The sequence below is a fragment of the Pinus tabuliformis genome, chromosome 3_1 (genome assembly GCF_031772625.1).
Source record: "Pinus tabuliformis cultivar Carrire ecotype Pingquan chromosome 3_1, CPIR1, whole genome shotgun sequence".
Taxonomy (NCBI): domain Eukaryota; kingdom Viridiplantae; phylum Streptophyta; class Pinopsida; order Pinales; family Pinaceae; genus Pinus; species Pinus tabuliformis.
The window spans coordinates 981,327,442-981,349,500 of record NC_142301.1 but is presented as its reverse complement, the minus strand read 5'-3'; the positions used below and the strand labels follow the sequence as shown (position 1 = coordinate 981,349,500).

General features: G+C 35.8%; 1 protein-coding gene across 1 annotated transcript; it reads left to right on the top strand.

Moving 5' to 3' along the window:
- The first annotated feature begins 622 nt into the window (after positions 1-622).
- LOC149191126 (adenosylhomocysteinase-like) lies at positions 623-2,955 on the top strand. Its single transcript, XM_089410674.1, has 2 exons — positions 623-658; positions 2,605-2,955. Exons 1-2 carry the CDS (start codon positions 623-625, stop codon positions 2,953-2,955), a joined length of 387 nt encoding a protein of 128 aa, XP_089266800.1.
- The last annotated feature ends 19,104 nt before the right edge of the window (positions 2,956-22,059 follow it).

The window sequence follows — 22,059 nt, the reverse complement described above, 5'->3', positions numbered from 1 at the left end:
AACTGAAACTTGGAAACCAGAGCGAGCGCATTTGAAGGAACCTCGGCGAAATGGCTCCCATGAAGGGTTGAAATGTGCACTGGGTTCCCTACAGCACGAGAGAGAAATGGGTAATAAACAAAAATATGGAATTAGTAGTGACGCAGGAAAGAAAATAAAAATCATGACAGTTACCTTGAAATAGGGAGAGAAACATTGCAAGCCACACCGTTGATTGATTGCTGAAAGGGGAAAATGGGTACCCTAAGTCCGAGGGTTTTCCGTTGACAAAGACCTCCACAATGGCATTACCTTGCATATGTACACAAAATAAGTTAATAAAATATGTACAGTAATTAAACTAAGCCTAAAGGTTGTAACGCTAACTAATAATTCTGAGAACAAGGTTGTACCAAGGCATTTCTGGAGGGAGAGTGTGAATTTGGGCATTGCCTAGCATGTTGTGGATGTCAGAAGGTAGCAGTGATACACTCTACCTAGCAAACCAGTAGACAAAACCACAAACTAACCAGATTTGTAGAGTGGTGTGGAGCAAGTTGTGAATTGGTAGAATGAGGGTTTGGTTTGCACAACCGCCGAGGGTAATTACTCTCTACCGACCTACAAACCTCCTCAGCCGATGATGGAGAACCAAAACACTGCAGTCGTCGATCAGAGGGTAATCCCAAGGTGATCGGATGGTGTTGGTTTTTTGTTGATCCTTCAGAGGGTAGAAATCCAAGAGGCCATCACTTAGGGGAGCCTAGAACATTCGCGGAGCCTGGGTTACCAAAACCCAAGGTTGGCTGGGTGAGGGTTACATCATAAGCCAAAAATATTACGAACTTCGTCGTGATGCAAATAATATTTCAAACCATGACTTTAAAACAAAACATTATGTGATATTAGTATATTTATGTGAAATGGTAAGTGATATATGTATATTTATGTGAAATAGTAAATGACCTATGAGTTATCATAATACTTATAATATCAGTAAATTGTTCTCAAAATAAAGTTTCTTTTATGGGGATATGTTACATGTGGCTCCCATCAAACCATGCCCCAATTGCACGCATCTTCATGCTCAACTCACTCAGGTGGTCGGTCACCACTCTATTGATGCAACCTCCCTTTATTTGTTCAGCCCCTAAACAAATGTGGGTTCTATTTACATTTTAGAAATTTCTTTATTCCTGAGCTAACATTATTTTTTCCCTAAAATTATTATTTATTCCTAATAACAAGCCTCAGACTGATAGGTGGGTGTTCCCTGACACCAATAGTGGCATCATTGTTCTTGCAGAGGGACGTCTGATGAACTTGGGTTTTGAAACTTGCCACCCAAGTTTTGTCATATCTTGCTCCTTTACAAACCAGGTAAATATTTCTAATGCCCTGCAGCCATTGCTTGTACATACTAGATTGCTTAGGCATACCAATCCCTTGATTATATTGTTGTGTATGATCCACTGCTATTTGGGAGAAATCCCCATTCCTGTTCCTAGCCCCGTTACATTAAAACTCATGCAACATATGATGGAGTGGGTCATGCATGTCATAGTAGTGTCCAATTTCACCAATTAATGTCATAGCCATGCTCTCTGTGCTTTTTCATAAACATTCTGTTGTTTTTTAATAGATGTTTTCAGGTGGGTGTGGTGGGGATGTTGAGATCTCATCTAGAGTTTTTGAAATGGGATCTTTCTTATATGTTGTGATTTGGATTTGGATTCTTGCCTCATTTCTTTGTCGCTTGTTGTTTTTTAATAGATGTTTTTAGGTAGATGCGTGATTTTTGAGATTTGGTCAGGGTGCTTTGAAGTAGGATCTTGTCTAGGTGTTGTGGTTTGGATTTGAAATTTGTTCTCATTTCTTTTGAACTCACACTTTTTTGGTGGATTTGTTGTTGTTTAGATCTTGTTAGGGTGTTTGAGATGTGGAATCTTGATTAGCTATTGTGTTTTTTGTTCTAGCAATGAGTTTTGTGGTTGTTTTAAAGAAGTTAGGATCTCATCATCAAACTGTTATACATATTTATAGTATAATATGGTAAATTTCAGACTCCTGTTTATCAGTTTCAACAATATTATCTTATATTTGCTTAGATCATTACGAAGTATCCCAATCTTAATACTAATATTAATCATGTGATACCAGCTTCCTGATGTTGGATCTGATATGGCCTTGGGGAAATTTTGGTCTCATTCATGATGTTATGAGTTTCACTGCTCTTGTTAGTTTCCTTGATTCTTCGATGTCATTGAGATCACATCATGATGCTTTTTGTATAGTTAGCTTGCATTGCATTAGATTTTAGGATTCACTAGTTTCCACTAGATTAAAAAAAATTCAATTTCGAAGGTGTTGAATCAATGTGAGTTCATGGTGGGTGTAGAAGCATCTTTGTATTTAAAATCAAGGACCGTTACATATATTCAGTTATCTGGTTATGATGGGTTAATATTAACTAAGGTTTTGAAAGTTGATTGGACTTGCATCGAAGTTTTGAATTATTATGAATTATAGATCTAGGGACAGATTTCTCAGATCTTTTTTTTCTTCAAAATTTTTCTATTTGAGACGTAGTTTGTGTTGATTATGATTTTCTTTCTTCTTTTGTAGTTTGACAACTTGTATGGATGTTGGCACTCTCTCCGAGACGGTCTTATGAGAGCCACATATGTCATGATTGCTGGTAAGATTGTTGTTGTTTGTGGGTTTGGAGATGTTGGCAAGGGTTGCGCTGTAACCTTGAAAGTCGTTGGAGCTAGGGTCATTGTTATAGAGATTGATAATATCTGTGTCGTGCAAGCGCTTATGGAAGGCCCTCCTATTCTCACCCTTGAGGATGTACTTATCACTGTTGATATCTTTGTGACAACCACTGGCAACAATGACATCATCATGGTAGATCACATGAGGAAACTGAAGAACAATGCCATTATTTGTAACATCGGTCACCTTGAAATGTGATTGATATGCAAGGCCTTGAAACTTTCCCTCGTGTTAAGAAGATTACCATCAAGCCTTAGTCTGATAGGTGGGTGTTCCTTGGCACCAACAATGGCATCACTATTCTTGCAGAAGGACTCCTAATGAACTTGGGTTGTGCAATTGGCCACCCAAGTTTCGTCATGTTTTCTCCTTTATAAACCAGGTAAATATTTCTAATTCCCTGCAACCATTGCTTGTACATACTAGATTTCTCAGGCATACCAATCCCTTGATTATATTGTTGTGTATGATCCATTTATATTTGTTAGAACTCCCCATTGCTTGTACCTAGCCCCGTTACATTAAACCTCATGAAACATATGGTGGAGTGGGTTATGCATGTCATAACAGTGTCCAATTTCAACAATTAATGTCATAGCCATGCTCTTTGTGCTTTTTCATAAAAAAACCCGATGTTTTTAATAGATGTTTTCAGGTGGGCGTGGTGGGGATGTTGAGATCTCGTCTATAGTTTTTGAAATGGGATCTTGCTTATATGTTGTGATTTGGATCTGGATTCTTTCCTCATTTCTTTGTCACTTTCTATTTTTTAATAGATGTTTTCAAGTAGATGCGTGATTTTTGAGATCTGGTCAGGGTGCTTTGATGTAGGATCTCGTCTAGGTGTTGTGGTTTGGATTTGAAATTTGTTCTCATTTATTTTGAACTCACACTTTTTTGGTGGGTTTGTTGTTGTTTAGATCTTTTTAGGGTGTTTGAGATGTGGAATCTTGATTGGTCGTTGTTGTGGAATCAAATTTTATCCATTCAATTATTAAAAAATCAAAATTCCTCACTGCCCTATAAGCCACACCTACGACGTAATAATAATATCTATAATATCAGGTGTCCATACAACATGGGAGTGCCATGGAATCTCCTAGAACAAGTCCATATAGGTTATGAAAAAAGTGAGATGGACTCCTTTCCTTTCATATGAGGATCATTCTGTGCTTGCAAAGCTGCAAATAGATGTAACCAATTTTGAACACAATTAATATCACCATGTTCTCGGATGGTTGTCTTAAGCGACAAATATAGACTACAAATTTAGTTTGTTCTCAGTAGATCGTAGTATACTTTATCTTCATACTTTGGAGTTTCATTCCATCTATTTTGGTAAAATGAAAGGTTATGATCATATTAAGATGTAGGTCATTCCCACTACCTGACAAAGAAATGCTGGAGTTGCCTATGTTACTAGAGATAAAAAAAAAAAAAAATTGAACGACAAATGGGAATAAAAAAGAACTGGAAATATGGCTCAAGAGTCTTGGGGATTGGAGAGGTGATATGGCCTAGAAATTCAAGAGGAATAAGTCTATGATACTATAAAGAATGAGACAATTGTAGGAAGTAAAAAATAGTAATAAGAACCACATTCATAATCTTAGCAAAAGACATTCAATCGAATTCTCAGTTTCAACCCCTCTAACGATTGACAAGGTAGCACCATTCACAATATAGAAACCACTATAACCATTAAATGATTAGGATTGTAGTACTATTAACCATATAGAGTCAGTTTAATTGTGTTGAATCCATAATGCCAGAGTCTGACCCAACTATATTGAGAAAAAGGTTTTGACCCGAGTTAATTTTCCTTCTAAAACCCCAACTATCTGAGAAGGAGCGAAACTTAAGGAAATTACATTACAGACCCAAAATTAATAACCAAGTCTAATAGATGCATCAATGGAGGCTAAAAACTGGAATAGCCTCTTAGGATCAACTGGCCATTACGACCATTTACACTTCTAATGAAACAGGACAAGCAAACCTTAACTCTTCATGTCACCATAAGTCTATGAAATACCTGGAAAACACAGAGTAATATAATCTTGAGCATGACTATTGGAAATTTTTCAGCCATAAGCGAAACAAGAGGTGTAACACTTGTGCAGACATGAAATCATTTAAAAAAGGAGAGTTGTTGAACTGTAGGTAACATATCATAACCATTCCACCAATTTCGTAGATAATACCGAGCCATAATGGAGTCTTGCATAACCCAATGAGGGTTAATAGTGAATACCTGATTTCGACCTCTTTCTGTTGGAGCCATCACCCACGACAACCAAAACCAAGCCACTTTTTCTAGTTGCATATCAGTATCAAAACCCCAAGTAAATAAAAATGAAAGCTGGAAACTTAGCACAAAAATAGTATTAGGTTTGTTAGCAAACCTTATATCGCCATTATGGAAACTGGTTATAAAATTTCGTAGGGAAGGGTGCAAAGGTTAGCTTGCCAAACCTTTGGAACCTGTGAGGGAGAAGCTGGTTGGAAACCCTATAGAAAACAATGCAAATGGACCTCCGTCAACATGGATCCGGTGGGCAGTTTCCATGACCAAGCTCAAGAAAACCTTCATTGTCGGATGGGCATTTTCATCCTAGACCATTGATGAGATCCAACTCCTGAGATAAAGACAAGTGTAAGGATTATAAAAGGTCTCCATAAGTTTCCAGTGCATGAATTCACTACGGGGTAATGTCTCTAAGAATATGATAAAAATTCATTTTACTTCATTCAATCCAAAACCATCAAAGTAAGGTAAGTTAACTATGGTAATCATTTTATGGAAAGATAAACTCTTGTTCATTTTCCTCTTCAAGGGAAACCTCCCAATGAACTAATGCTCAAATACAATCACTATACTTAACAAATCCAATAAGGAGGACTCAAATATTATTCATTTATAAAACCTAAATTTTAACCACTATTGGTGCCTATGCTAATGAATAGGCCATATTACATTTATCGCATGAAAACTACCTAGTATGAATTATTTAATAATAACTAACATAACAAACTTTGTATACATTACATTAAATGACCACCATACTTATAATATTATTAACCATTATGGACCCCATTACATCACTAGGGGGGATCCCACCATTTCATCCCCTTTGAAACACATTGCTCTCAAATTTTATATCTATGATGTATCTCCATAAGCCAACTTCTTGTGTATGGGCATTTCCCCCAACCCTAAGAGTGAAGTAGTCCAAGAAGTGTGTCCATAAAGGGATCATCCATAAACCAAGGTCCCATGTACAAGTACTACACTCCACACTAAGAATGAAGTCATCCAAGAAATGCATCCAAAAATCCAACTATCAAGTATAAATGTTTCCTTCAATGTTGACAATGAAGTCATCCAAGAAAGGATTACATAATCTTATATCCTAGGTACAATGTGCATGTTGGGTCCTGACTAATCACACATGAAATTGATGAATAGACATGAGGATTTTGTTAAATATTATCACCATGGTCATATGGATCCAAACATCTTTCCACCAAGATACTATGTCATCCATAACCAAAATATCTTCCACATAGATACAAAAGGTTAGTTATTGATACGGAGTTATGTAGTCTATGGCATGTACAAGTATTATTACACCAGAATGTCACGAATAATCATTGAAAGACTTATTTTACCAAGGTCCCTTAAGATTGTGGTAAAAGCTTAACGGGAACAATTAAAGTGGAACTTCAAAGTTTAATTTGTTTTACTGTGACTAGGTTAGGTAGGAGGTGACATTTGAAATCCTAACAGCAATATCAACAAATTTTATGGAACAATTATCTCTTTCAACAGGTTTCTCGATTGAGGCCCTAAATTTTGTCGAGGCCTTCACACATTGCTTAGATGAACATAATATGCCATCCTCAAAATCCTCCACCTCCTCAAGTTAAAAAATAACATTAGAGGAAGGAAAAATTAATTAGAATCCTAACACACCAATAGGATTTTTTCTACTTGTTTTATCAAGAAATATAATTCTATTAATGAAACAAGATGACTATGTAATCAACAAATGTTAACGCTCAAAATAGTTTTGTGAAAACTTTTTATCACCTAAGGAGAACATATAGACGAAGGAGATACTAAAGATGAGGCTCCAATAATAGGTACAACTTAACCTTCACCCATAAATATCCCATTCTAGTACTTTGAGTTAATTTGATTATCCCTCTTTAATGCATCCTTCACTACAACACATGAACTCTTGAAGCATACAATTTTCATATATTGAAAAGGCTTGGTTGATCCAATCCCTCTACTCTAGTACTTCGCACATGGATACGTTGTCAATATATTATGTGTAAACTTAAGATAATTTGTGATCCCATTTTTAGTATCATGAATTAAATATTCCCATCCATTCTCTACTTTATTTTGAATAAACATGAGAAGGAGACATGAACACATGACTTACTAGTGACGTGACTTCTAAATAGTCCACAACATCATAAGATGATCCATAGAAACATTACTAAAGGTCAACCCATATTAAATAGTTATCAATTTAATAATTCATTATATAGTTTAGTATATGTTATTTTCTAAATAAACCATGTTTGATAATAATTTTGTTAACAATAACAAAAAATATTATATAATAGAATATGTTTGTGTGTTTTTTCGTTAGCAAAAACAAATTTGATCATATTTCTATTTGATTTGAAAAAAATATACATAGTAGATGCTTATAACATTCACAAGGAATTGAGGTCATTATATTCTCGTTACAAATTTCTATCTCAATATTTAAAATTCGAGCAAAAAAATTAAGAAGCCCATAACCCTTTATAAAATTGACTGTAAACATCTAGTATTTTAAATATTTATAATTAAATTATACCATGATAAAATTTTAACTACCTCCAATAAGGAAATGATGTACTCTATTGTCACCTAGAATAGAGTACACTTGCAAAGGTCTATGTAGATATGACATTCTATTCACTCAAGATTGATTATTGAAAAAAATATTTGTAGTTCTACTCTTCACTTAGCCATAGTCCTTATTGCTCTGGATATTTCAAAAACAAGTCATGCATGAGCCATCAATCCATTACTATGTTGTCTCTTCTTAGCCTTGTCCTCAATTACACAAGCAAAAGTGATGCCATCATCTCCTTCTTCTCCCTCCTTATATAGAATACATCGATGGTAAGGAACCCAACCCCTATGGTACACCTATCATTATATAATTATTCCTTTGTCTTAACATTTTACATTCACATAAACTACAGTATATATTATTCTTCCTTTGTCTTCAATGTTGTAATAATCAATATAATAATTAATTAGTAAAATTTATACTTGTTACAAATTTCAAATTTATGAATGGAATGTAAAAAAAAGGTGTCATGTAGATATTGAACATTGCATTTCTTAAATCAATATAGAATGTGCATATCTTTAAAAATTGCACCACTAAAAGCTGCACCAATGCTCACTTTGCACATAGCAAACAAGATTTTAGAAGGAGACCAAAATGCAAGATGAACACCACCAACATAGAACTTTAATTTGAAAATCCAAAAAGCCCAACTTTCCCATTCAATAATAAAGCGATAGATAGAAAATGTAGGTGAAAATGTTGAAAAGCATAACCACTTGGTTCCTTCTCGTATAACTTTTCTTGATGAATGAAAATAGTGTATTCCCTTGTAGAAAAGTATGAGCTCTGAAATGTTCCATGATAATTGCATATTCTTGGGGCTTGGTTTTCAAGGCAAGGTCCAACGTTCACTCTAAACTAACTATGATCATCAATAACCACTTGGTGAATGCTAGTAGTCAACCAGTAAACCAACACACTAGAATTTGAAAACGAATAGGTCAAATGAAAATTAAGTAATGTTAACACAAGAGTTCAATAAGAACTTGAATTTGGTTACTCGTGCCTACTAGGGAGATATTTCCATTAAAGGACTGGGAAATTTATGGTGATCATGGGAATGATAGATCTTGAAGACAACATGTTGACGTTGTTGGAGAGGGACATATCATTGTGGAGGGATGGATTTAGTTTCTAAAAGGGTCTCAACTCAATCTACCTAGTTGGATGGGTTATTTATCTCAAATACAGTGAGATTGGTTAAATTCAGCTTACCAGGTTCATGAGGGTAGGAGAGGGAGGTGAAATAGGGATGATAAGCTTAGCAGTCCACAAGGAAAATATATGCTTGCATGCAAAGGTAAATGGAATGCTAGGGGGGAATTTGATGCAAAGAAAGGGTGAATTATGCTTCCCTGAATGCACATCATGAGACTGTGGTTAATATTTTCCATTCTGAAGCTGCGAGAAGACAGGAGTGTAAGCACAAGAGGGAAGCTAAACATATTGTGGGTTGAGAAGAGGGCCAAGAAGGCCCTTTCTAGTTCTTCCTCTTTTAGATTGGAGACATAAGATTTAAGAGTGTTTATAAGGTAGCAGTAAAGATGAGATGGATTGTCAAGCATATGCTGGCAGGGGTGTTGTTGGACTATCACAGTGGAAAAAATGATCTAATGGATAAAATGAATGCCTACTTCCAAATAAAATTCAATGTTGAGGAGCAACTTGGGAGGGGTAGTTGATGGTTCCCTAAGCTAGGTCAAGTGCTTGCAATGGATTAAAGATCAACTTCTGCTGCAAAGTCTCATGAGGAATATGATTATGCAATAAATGCACATGAAAAATTGGAAGTCAAAGTCTAGAAGTCATTACAAAGAAGCGATTCAAATAGTCACTACTAAGTTTTGAATGGGATCTAAAATTTGAATTTCTCAAAATCGAATTAAGTTGGAACCACTCTGAAACAACCTGAAATAGTTAATGTTAATATTAAAAATTTAAGTAAAATTTGCATTATCCTTATCTTTCCTCTTCAAAAAGGAAAGATAAGGAGAATGTCAACTTTTACTTTAACTTTAAAAATAAATATTACCATTAATCACTAGGGTTAGGTTTTTTAGGGCCCTAGGGTTAAGATATTTTTTTCCTTTTAAGTATTTCTTATTAAAAAATTAATATTTTGTGGTCATTAGCTATGTTGCACTACATTCGTCAAAATTGGTTAGTTTAGTAGAAAACTAGTCACTTTGGTGTTTTAAGGTCAGTTCAATACAAGACCAACCTTAGCCAATCCGAATCGCCAAACTAGACTAGTACAACTCTAAAACCATTGGGACCAACCAATTCCACTAGTTCTAGGCTAGTTCCAATAAGAGTCCCTTCTCATCTTCCTCTCAAATCTTTTTTTTATCCTTTCAGGAATGGTGATTTGGAGAGTGCCATAAACTGTCGGACTGTTGTGAGCACCTAAGATCATAAGTAGTTAAGCCTTTGACAAATAGAAATTTGCAAGGAACTAGTACATACATCCCAAAACATATTTAGTGAGGACGTGCATTCAAGGAACTATTACAAACCTCCCAAGATACTTAGTGAGGACGCGCATGATGAAAAAGCATTAGAAAAAATTATCCACCCTCAAAAACCCTGCCCAAAACATTGAAGTGTGATGCAAAACAAATTTTTGGTAGGCTATTAATGCTACCACCAATCATTCCCTCTCCAATTTCACAAGAAGCTCCTACTCAAGCTACCTCCTCCACTATGGTTATAGTAAGTTCGTGCAACTCTATGAGCTACAAGAAATTAAAACTTCCTTGGAATCTCCACCAATCTTAGGGAAATTGACTTCTCTACATGCCCCAACTATTTTGGGTTGATTGATAAGTTAAATGGATGATCACTAAGTTTGACTGAAGTCCCACTACTTAAATGACCTTCCACTAGTTCCTCCAAAAGTTAGAACTAGTTTAACTCACAACAACCTGAGATAATTGACCTTTATTACTACAAATTAGCAATCACATATGCAAAACTGAACTCTAACTCCTTCAACTCGAATTTACTGAGTAAACTAGGTGACAGAAGCCATGTCACACAAGTTAACATCACCCAAGTTGTCTGTTAATGTGCAAATTCGAATTTTTTCAATTTAATCAAGGAAAAATCAAATTGATAATTTCTTACTGTATTTTTCGGCACATAGTTCACTGGAATGTATTACTATCACTATGAACTTGGCATAGTTCACATGTTAAGTTCATAAGGTTTTTGGATGGTGTGGTTCTATGTGTTATGTATATAAATAATAGGTGTCCATCTATTGCTACTAGAAACAAGACTCCCTATGAAATGTGGTATGACCACATTCCTTCGGTGAGGCATCTCAGTGTTTTCGGTTTCTCCTGTTATGCCTTCATACCTAAAGAAGAGATTTAAAAACTTAGTGCAAAGAGTCACAAATGTTTCTTCTTTTGGTACTCATACCTCCAAAGCATACCATCTCTATGATGAAGTGAATAAGAAGTTTATAATATCTAGAGATGTGATCTTTCTTGAGTCTTCCAAGATTGACAATGTTGTTGAGTGACAGCTTAATTGTTTGGATAGATTCGAACATGCAAAGTATTTTCAAGAGTTTTATAGTGAGATTCCACATCTCCTTCTCTTAGCTCTATACTTTCTATGAAGAGCCTTGAAGAAATCAGGTTGAAGGAAATTCCTTCCCCTGCTTTGTCAAGAAGGAGCTAAGAGACTATTGGCAACAGGTAGCCAAATCTAACAAGTAGTGAGGGTACATGCAAGATACAAAGCAAGGATTAACGCAAAGGGGTAATGAAAAGGAGTGTATTTACTATATACATATCATCAAACGTCCTTCATCCCACTTAGGATGTCTTGCATCGTGCTTGGTTAGTCATAAGATCATGTTGGTCACAAGCTCCATAGCTTAAATAAACAAGTGGTAATACTCTTCATATTCTAAGCTATGTAATAAACAAGTGAAAGGGACCAAGACACGTAGAGGAAACACATGGAATGACTTTCAGTTCTTGCAACCATGCATGTCATTAAAGACATAATGATACGACAATGATAAGCAAACTCTTAAGCTACAGTAAGAGCTGTATTTCAAAATATGTGCTTTGTTTTCCATACCTAGCCTCCAAAGAGTTATGCATCAGATGGAGTGTTCATGCAGTCTTGATATTATATCATACCTTGGGTTCCTTGGTTTGCTTATTTTTCTCCTCAGACCCTTGAGAGTCATCAATCATGTCATCTTTCTTCGTGGCCCCTGAGAGACATAATTGTGTAGTTTCAGCGGGCAGTGACTATTGCAGGATGAGGCCCTAGCAGGAAGCATTTACACAGTTTTAGGATGAAAGACATTGCTATGGGATGAGGCCCTAGGAGGACACATCTATGCAATTTCAGGATGCAAGGCAAACTGGGTTGTCAAGGGACAAAACTGCACAGTTTCTGGAGACAGTGGGTTTTGGCTGAGGGAACAATATTGGAGGAAACCACTGCGCAGTTTTGAATGCTAAGGGAGGTTGGTATTTCTGCGCATTACATAGTTCTAATAGGGAAGGGAAAATATTGAGGGTTACATATGTGAAGTGCACAGTTTAGGAATGTTGGATGAGGCTAGGTTGCTAAGGAAACTCCAAAATTTGGCTAAGTGTGGGAACAATGGAACTGATGTGAATAGTGATAAAAATTGACTATGATCACACACTTGAAAACTTAGCAATACAACATAGACCATCCAGAACATATAACACATACTTTTCTTAATGCAACAACCTTTGTGCTAGCTTACGACAAGTGTAGCTCCGATGATAGACTTTGAAAGGATAAAAGCAACATTTGTGTAAGAGTGTGTGAAATAAGTGTGAAACATGTCTATGTGGTGAGGACAATTGATTCTCATAGAAATTTCCCCTTGAAGCAAAACAAACCTCCCTTTGCATGACAAGTGATAGGCCCCATGCTCGAAGATGACACATTCTATGTAAAGATAAAAGCATGAACGACTCTTACGATCGAAAAGGGGAGATTGAGAGCATCAACTTACAAATAAGTGACTAAGGAACAACCAATCAAAATATCCATAGTAGGCTCCGAAATTTAAGTGCAGGCCAAAATTTTGGAGGGTGTTGCAGCCGCTACAACAGAGCCTTCACCTTCTTGCTAGCTTCTTTTTCAACCAGTGTCTTGAATTCTACGAACTTGGAGAATGTCTCATATTTCTTCCACATGAATAAGATCCAACACTTTCGTGAGAAGTCATCAATAAAAATAACAAAATATTTGTGTTTGATAGTGTAGCTTGTCGAGAAAGGTCCATAAACATCATAGTGGATCCTTTCTAGGACTGCATGTGCTTTGTTGTCCCAATCATGGAATGTGGATTTTATGTACTTCTGCAACATACATCCTTTGCATACATCCTACTACTTAAGTGCTCCTTTAGGGAGGCCAATGGTTATTTGTTGTATAATATTCGAGATGCCATGATGCAAATGACCAAGTATTTTGTGCCAAAGCTCATTGACATTGTGACCTGCACTTTCTCCACCTTAGTGCTTAATGCATCACGATCTTCCACATCTAGCTTATACAGGTTCTTCACACGAACCTGAATCTGCTTCACTTGTCCCATGGCTATGTGTCTCAGGAACGCTTTTCCTCTGCTGAATATCAATTCACAACCATGGTAAACCAACCACTTTGTGAATGCTAGTAGAAGGACCACTAATCGTTTACCTTTACCTTTTTTACTAGTGCCTGGTATTAAAAATTTAAAGACAAAATATTTATTTTCTCTTTAAAAAATTGTCTTAAAATCCCCCTCCGTGTAGCAGTGCCGAATGCAACAATAGACAGGTTGTCTCTAATTGTATCAGTAGATATGAAAGGGACAAAAGCGGAATTGATGTCCAAGAAATCTTGTCAGTAAAAGTTGTTGCATTCTTCTTAGTTGACTACCCCCAAAAAACAAAGAGGCCAACAAATCATTGTCTTTATATAAGATAACGTGAATGGTAAGTAAAATAACAACCTTGGTATAGGCACAAGACAGTAGTGGTCTGCAAGCTAGCAGACTTAGGGCACACTGTCATAGTCAATTTTGCAGTTGTTAGATAATATTGTCTTAAATTGATATGTTTGTGTCTTAATTGTTAATTGTATTAAATAGGTTTCATCTAAATTGGCCATTGTCTTAAATATAAAATTTTGTCTTAAAATATTTTTGTCTCAAACTGTTTTTGTCTTAAATACGAAGTTTTGTCTTAAAATAATTTTGTCTTAAATTGTCTTTGTCTTAAAATAATTTTGTCTGAAATTGTTTTTGTCTTAAGTATAAAGTTTTGTCTTTAAATGTTTGTATCAAACTACTTTTGTCTCAAAATATTTTCATCTTAAATTATTTTTGTCTTAAATATAAAGTTTTGTCTTAAAATATTTTTGTCTCAAAATGCTTTTGTCTTCAACTATTTTTGTTTTAAATATAAAGTTTTGTCTTTAAATATTTTTTCTCAAACTTTTTGTTTTAAATTTTATATGTAAGACAATTCAATTGATATTAAATTTTAAGGTAAAATAACTAAAATAAAAAGTGATTTTTTAAAACAAAAGATTTCTTTTGTCTTAAAAAAATGTCTTAAAAGTGCTCTTGGTGTAGTAGTGTAAATGAGGCTTCCATATTGAGTTCAAAACAAAACAACTTGAGATCTCATTTATTTCACTTTAAAATCAAACAGTTCTAGTTAAACTAATGCTTACAGGTGGTATATCGGGATATTCCGATGGAAAATGAATGTCAAAGAAGAAAAGTCCATCTTGATACGGAGTCCCGGCTGCTCCAACAATCACAGCTCTCAGCAAATCCATCCTATCCTCATATATTCTAACAAAAATTGTATCTGTCAAATCAATGTATAGTTTATGTATTATAAGTTAAAACGACCAAAACAATAAAAGGCTTGAAATACTCTATGCCCATAATTTTATTTGTTCTACTTTTTGCGAGTACACATGAGTATGTACATATTCTAATGAACAATTGGGTTACAAAAAAAATTAAAATTGTTTCTTTGGTACACACAAAATTTGTTACTTTGCAACTTCCTACTACTCAAGAGAAAACAAGAAAGCAATATTGAAAACTGAAAAGACAAAAGACAAAAATAGCAAAATTGAAGGAAATATGACTGCCCAAAATAGCGTTTCCCTATTATGAATGTTCAAATATCATGAACTCATTTAATAAACCAGTGAAAAAAAGGCCTGCATGGCTTAGGAGTTACCTGGTAAGTGTTTTTCAAGATTGTTCCATTCATGTTGAATTTTCTTCATCCATTTCCGCTTATTGATAGGCTGCACGAAGATGTTCAAAAGTTTCAATCATGCCCCAAAAAATCACAAAACGGAATGAGAAAAGCATGCCCTTTGATAAATGTGTGTGGACATCACCTCGGAAGTTGGCGATGTTCTGGTCTTGGACAATCGCTTTGTACAACATGCAAGAAGGCCTTTAACCCCACCTAGAATAATACTCGCAACCTTCTACAAATAGTATAAGTGGTGTTGGCTCAACTGTCAAGCATTTTCTGCGGTATTCTTCCATTACTATTTAGTGTTTTTGGTTGGGTTAATCTCTCACTGCCCGTCCTCGAAATATGCAAATAGATCTCTCAAAAATTTATTCCTCCAAAATTTGTAGCTAGACTCAAAACAAAGCCCTTTAATAATCTGTAGTCTTACAAAATATTTGGACGGACAAGTGAGTTTAATAATAGAATAAAATACCTCTTGTCCTTACTTTGTTCATTCTGAATCGCAAAAAACTGAAACATATTTCCATTACAGGTATACAACCTTTTAAAAATAAAACATACCTCTAGAAATCACAAAACTAAGCAACCTTGTTTCATTTGCCCTTAGCTTTGGAATTGGTTTAGCTTTGGCCACTGCTTCGAGTTTGTGCTACCGTTGGCCCTAGACTTCTGGTTGAAAGTTGGGACACCTAGCCTACACCTCTGGTTAGCATCGATCAGGTGGGGCGATGAAGAGAATGAAGCTGGTCGGTTACCTCAATTACGGTTGTTGAACAAGGATGGATGAATCTTGAAGAGAAGCTCTCTTATGAAGGGATAAACAGGTGAAGCCATCAAGGAACAATTCAACAAGAAGTAGTTTTTATTACTTTTTGAACTTGCCCATTAGGTGCCCTAACTATTAGTTTTCTTTTAACTACTAACTATTAATTTGACGGCCTAGAAATCTTCAATCACCTAACATTCTATCCGATGGTGCAGACTCCATTCTATCCGATGGTGCAGACTCGAACATAGTGGAAGCTAGGGGACTTTCTTTCAAAGGGGAAAGCCTTACCGCATAATTAGAAAAGCAGGTTAATTCTAAGCTAACTAATCAGGTTAATTCTAAGCTAACTAATGAACTTTAATCTGGAACAAACCTGACTCTGAACTGATATAGGACTAGAATAACTAGGCAAGTTCTGAGAAACAGGCCTGCTCGAAGGAATTATAGATCTATTAAGGATGAATGCAACATAACTATAATAATCAGACTATTAAAAGAATATAATTATACAGGTAATTGTAAGAAATAACAAACGAAATATTGTTCTAGTGAAACCCACGATTGTAAATAGTTGCAGAAAAACCAATGTCTAAACGATAAAAAAAGGAATATCAATAAGACATTATAGAAGTAACACCACATCTTACAAAAATGCAATATATATCATGTTGAACGAAAATGAAATATAGTAATGATAATGACTAGGAATGGTAATCGAAAAGAAGCATGTTGCAAAGTTATTTGAATTTATGATTTCATGAACTAGTTAAGATGAGCGAGAATAATCTTGTTCACCCATCCAGTTCACATAAAGAGGAATACTGTAACTATTCTGTTAAAAAAATAAATAAATAAAATAACCAACCACTAACTGGCTGAACCTAAAACCCTATAGTATCTATTAATGTGCCTTAGGATTAATGGAGAAATCATGGGTGGGAATAATTGCTAAGAACAAATCAAAAATATGGTAACGGCTGGAGGAAAACCCATTGAATTATAAACAAAACTCAGCGAGTATATATACAAATAGAAGATGTTACAGTGGTATATGGCATAAATATTTTCACTTTTAAGAGAAACTTGGTGAAATAAAGCATGCAGGTTTCCCATTATACTAAAAACAAAACCAGTAGCCGTTTGCAAGGATAAAAATTTCCACACTTAATTTACATCAAAATAGTATTTACCATAGTTCCATTTTTTTCGTTAAATATGCTTAGATAGGAGGAGTATTATAGTAGTTATATAGCATGAGTTTAAAACAGAAATAAATCATTGCTATTGGAAACTTGTAGTTCTAGAACTGAACATAAATCTAGGATATTTTAGTGAGAACACCCTCATAGAAACTCTAATATTGGTTATCCGCACCTGGAAACCATAGCAAGAGGGTACAGGTGATGATTGGTGTACTTTTGAAGATTAACACTAAACTGAAATAGGAAAACTAATCATATATAGAGTACCTTCAAGAGAAACACAACAGGCAAAGGTTATAACATAGAATCCACATGCTTAGTAAAGGAAAGGAATAAGGAATGTTGAATAACATATGAAGGAATTTACCTCATACAATAAATGTCGTTCAACTCTCATTCCCAAGCTTGGCACATTAACTTAATAAAATAAATCTAGCTCAAGCAAAAGGGATCCGTGTAGGAAGGTAACTCTACACAAACAAAAATGGTGTACCTTCTGAGCAGTGAATAACATAACCCTTCCCATTTGCCATGGGTGGTAGCCACACTCTATATTCGCTAATAAGCACCTTCTGAATCTGATTAAATTTTTGCTACGAATGTTGTTTTCAGCCCTACAACTTCCTGCAAGGTTTCTCTCAGAGAGAACTGCATGTGACTGGTTTGTTCTTGCTACCTTCTTCATCAATTTTCATTTTCATGGGTATTAAGCCTTGACATGAGAGGAAGAGGAAATTACTGGGTAAGGATTCCAGTATCTGTGTAACCCTATTTTCCTTGAAAACCAAGACTGCAATGTTTCTGTAACAATATGAATCTAGAATGAGAAATCATTCTTCTTTAACAAAAGAGAAGTACCCTCGAAATAACTAGTCAAAAGGGAAGTACCTTGGCTAGGAAAAAATACAAATAAAAGACGCCCACAAAAATCTAGCTTGAAGAACCTATGGCATGAGAACCTCGACAAAGGCGCTGGGTGATTCCGCCTAAAAACCTCCTAGGTATGGAACCCTCATTGTAGACATTCAGCAAGAAACCAGTCGTAGGGCATGAAAATGAGTTCACGCGGTGACGGGTAGGCTAGGTGTTACCCTCTAGCCTTCCCCATCAGCCTACATCATCGATTGTCACAAGAGACGATGATTCATTGATCTTCTATCAGACTCATGATGGGAAAGTCACCAAGTGGATGGTCTAGATGCAAATTCTAGAGTGTTCGGATGACAAGTCTCAAATACATTAAATACCAAATGTAACATTAACTTGCCAGCACAATCAAGTGATAAATTCAATGAAAGTGAAAAAATCCACGACCCATTAATAAAATTATGAGAATGGTTTCATGACTGCTCTCATGAATAAACACAATGTTTATGTTTATTTAAGGGAAACTATAGTTCATATAATGTTTTGTTAACCATTTTCATTGCATTTGGAAGAATAATTAATAACACAAAAAAAAATAAAAAAAATTCTTAACCTATGTTACTATGTATGTGATAAGTGTCGTTAGTGATATGTGATAAGTGGTATTAGTGAAACAAGTTACAGTAATGTGGCCGAGGAGCTCGCCCATAACTAAAAATGATATACAAATGAACAAACCTTGCACTAAGGAATTATGGTGTGTAAGTTGCAAATACTACTAAGTTGGGATGGCTTCCTTGCAAGAGCTGATATGTTCGATGTGTAAATGAGCACTAAGAAGGCTATATGATAATTGAGGGCAAGGGCCCAAGTTGGATCCCAATTTAAGGGCAGTGAATGAGGGTGTGTTATTTCATCTTGAAAGTTTGAGGAGAGTATTTCCCCTATAGCATTGAGCTTTCTCACTGTCAAAGCATTGGCTAATTAAACATTAGAAGCATGCAGGTTTCAAACACTGACAACCTTAGAAGGCCTTGTGCCCAAGACGGAGAATTAATATTTGCAGAAAGAACAAGTTTGCATAGATACCTTGGAATTAAAAATATTCATATTAAGTGTAGCTATCTCAAGGTAGTAGTTTTTCTAGAAATGACCACAAACATTCACCAAGAAAATTAACTCTCTCTCTCTCTCTCTCTCTATATGTGTATATATATATATATATATATATATATATATATATATATATATAAGAGAAAGAAGACCGAACAAATTGCATGTTGGATGATAATGTGGAAATGCAAGTCAATAAAGAGGATTAAAGAGGATTTTAGGCATAATTGGATCATGGACCAATGAGGAAACTCTACAAGAAAGTAAAGAAAAATATGAAAGTACACTCCCTTGCTAATGTTTTCGTGATAATTCTTGACGATTAGTGATTCCTAAAGTTGGCTAAAAAAAATTGCAGCTGGAAGGGAATCACAATTATTTGGCCTGTCGTGAACTGTTGGTTAAGTGATTGACTTTAAATTTTGATTGGCATGTGAATAAGATATATATATATATATATATATATATATATATATATAATACTGAGATGGATACATCTCATAGCTATAGTACCTCCTTAGAAAATAAATAAACACAATAAGGAGAACCCATTCATATTATAAAATGGATTTTGAGTTTATGAGTCCTTACAATCAGATTGATGCAAGACCCGTGACATGCCCAACTCATTTATAAAGAAAACAAAATTATTGCCTTTTACTTTTATTATGATAAACAAGCTGACATCATCACAAATCTTAATTTTATTAATAATAGAGATCTTGTAATTGTTAGGACATTCCAACAAATAGGAAAGAATTAAGTATAACTTGGTCTATCGTATAGTTAGGTAAAGTGTGCTTATTTAGTATGTAGTTTTTGTAACTTTCAATCCGACAGTCACGATATGTTCTAGACATGAATTGATCTGACGGTTCATTCTCTCCTCATTATTACCGACACTTGATCAGTGGCTTAACACCCGATTGGTCCATGATATCTATTTAAAGAGTATGGAGGGTCATTTGTTAGGTGAAGATTCATGAGAGAAGCTTATGTAAATTTTCATTCTTTTACATTAATAAATTGCTTGAAGTGGTCGTGTTGGCTTAGGCCATGGGTTATTTCCCGCTTTGAGGGTTTTAACCACATGAAAAATATTGGTGTACTAATCTGTAATTTTTTTGTGATGGGTGTCCTTTGGTGTTCTATCTAAGGAAATTACCCTGTAAATTCCTATATTGTATCAGATATATTCAAGCGTTGCATGCGTTGGTGATCCAAATTCGGAGTCGGTACAACTGCATCCGAATGTCATTTCTTATATCTATTGTTTTTCACTGCTTTCGGGCCAAACGGACTACTCTATTGTGTTAAGATCATCTTTTTGTTGGGTTGTGTTATATTCTTTCCACGGCTATCGCACTTGGTTAACCGAGGGTTATAGGGGGGCAGAGCCCCCACTTCTATGCACCGATTACGTAGAGGGGGGGTCACAGGGGTTTTGAGGGGTGTAGGTAACCCCACTCTATGGGGTCCGGGGTGGCACCCTGGAAAAGTTTGGTTTTGGATCCTATGTTGGGTTGGGCGGAACCACTTATGGTTTTTTGGATGATTTTCGCACATGGTTTTGGACGTGATTTTTTTCGGTCCATGGTATTGGATGCTTTGGCATGTATAAATATGTATTGTAACATTGAAAGGAACATACTGAAAAATCAAGCTGGTAGTCCTGGTTTTGGGATCCAAGGGAAAATCTCTTTGTATATGTGTTTTATATGTTATGCTCTCGCATTGTTTATTTTCTGTGTTTTAGAAATCGTATGCAGGTAATTTCTGTATGGGGTTAAAACCTACATTTGGTATCAGAGTTGTTTTGGCTTCAAGAGGATGCCTTTGCTGCTGAGGGGTTTCAATTGGGCCTGTGACAGACCCTGTTCAGTGGGAGATCTGCGAGATTGATTCTGGTGGTGAAAGAATATGGCGAGCAGTGGAAATTTAGAGATCCAGAAATTTAATGGTTAGAGTTTTGAGTTGTGGAAACTCAAGATGGAGGATCTATTGGTGGATAAAGATTAGTGGATCGCAGTAGATCTGGGTACTAAACCAATGGGAGTGTCTGATGAAGAATTGAAGAAGTTGGATCGGAAGGCAAAGAGCACAATACGATTGTGAGTGTTAGATTCAGTATTGCTGAATTTAGCAGGGGAAGCTATGACGAAGGCTTTATGGGACAAGTTAGGGACTTTGTACCAATCTAAGTCTCTGGTGAATAAATTGTTCCTGCGGAAAAGGTTGTATAACTTGAGGATGAAAGATGGAGACTCGGTGACAGAGCATCTTAACGCATTTAATACTGTGGTAAGTCAGTTAGCATCTATTAATATTAAAATTTTAGATGAAGATAAGTGCATCAGTTTGTTGTTTTCTCTACCAGATTCGTGGGATAGTCTGGTTATTGCAATAGGTAGCAATGCAACTGCCTTGCAGTTTGATGAAATAGTCTCATCCTTACTGGCGGAGGAGATGAGATGGAAAAATATGGAGAGCCAGAATGGTGATGCCTTGTCTGTACGAGGACGGTCCCAGAACAAAAACAAAAATAAGTCATCGAGTGGGAGATCTAAATCTGGAGGGAGATATAAATCTCCAGGAAAACCTCTAAAGGTGGTGTGCTGGAAATGCGGAAATGAAGGTCACTACAAAAGGGACTGTAAATCTAAAGCTCCTGATAAAGGAAATGGATTTGATGATGCTCCTTTTGCAGAGGCAAAAGCCACCTCAGATGAAGGTGGGGATGTGTACTTGGCTTCTTCAAGTACACATGTAGATCATGAGGCATGGTTGATTGACTCAGGTGCATCCTTTCACTTCACTCTGCATAGAGAGTGGTTCTGCGAGTATGATAAATATGATCATGGTGATGTCTTCTTGGGGGATGACAGGAAGGCTAGAATCATTGGTCATGGAAAAGTAAAGTTGAAGTTGCAAGGTTTAAGGGTTAGAACACTTCCGGGTGTTCTGCATATTCCTGTATTAGCCAGAAATCTGATTTCTGTAAGCAAGATGGATGATGCAGGTGTAAAAACAGTGCTCGAGAAGGATACCTGCAAGATGGTTTAGGGAGCACTGGTATTGATGCGGAGAGTTCGGATTGGAACTCTGTACAAGCTGCAAGGTAGCACTAATGTTGTTGGGTG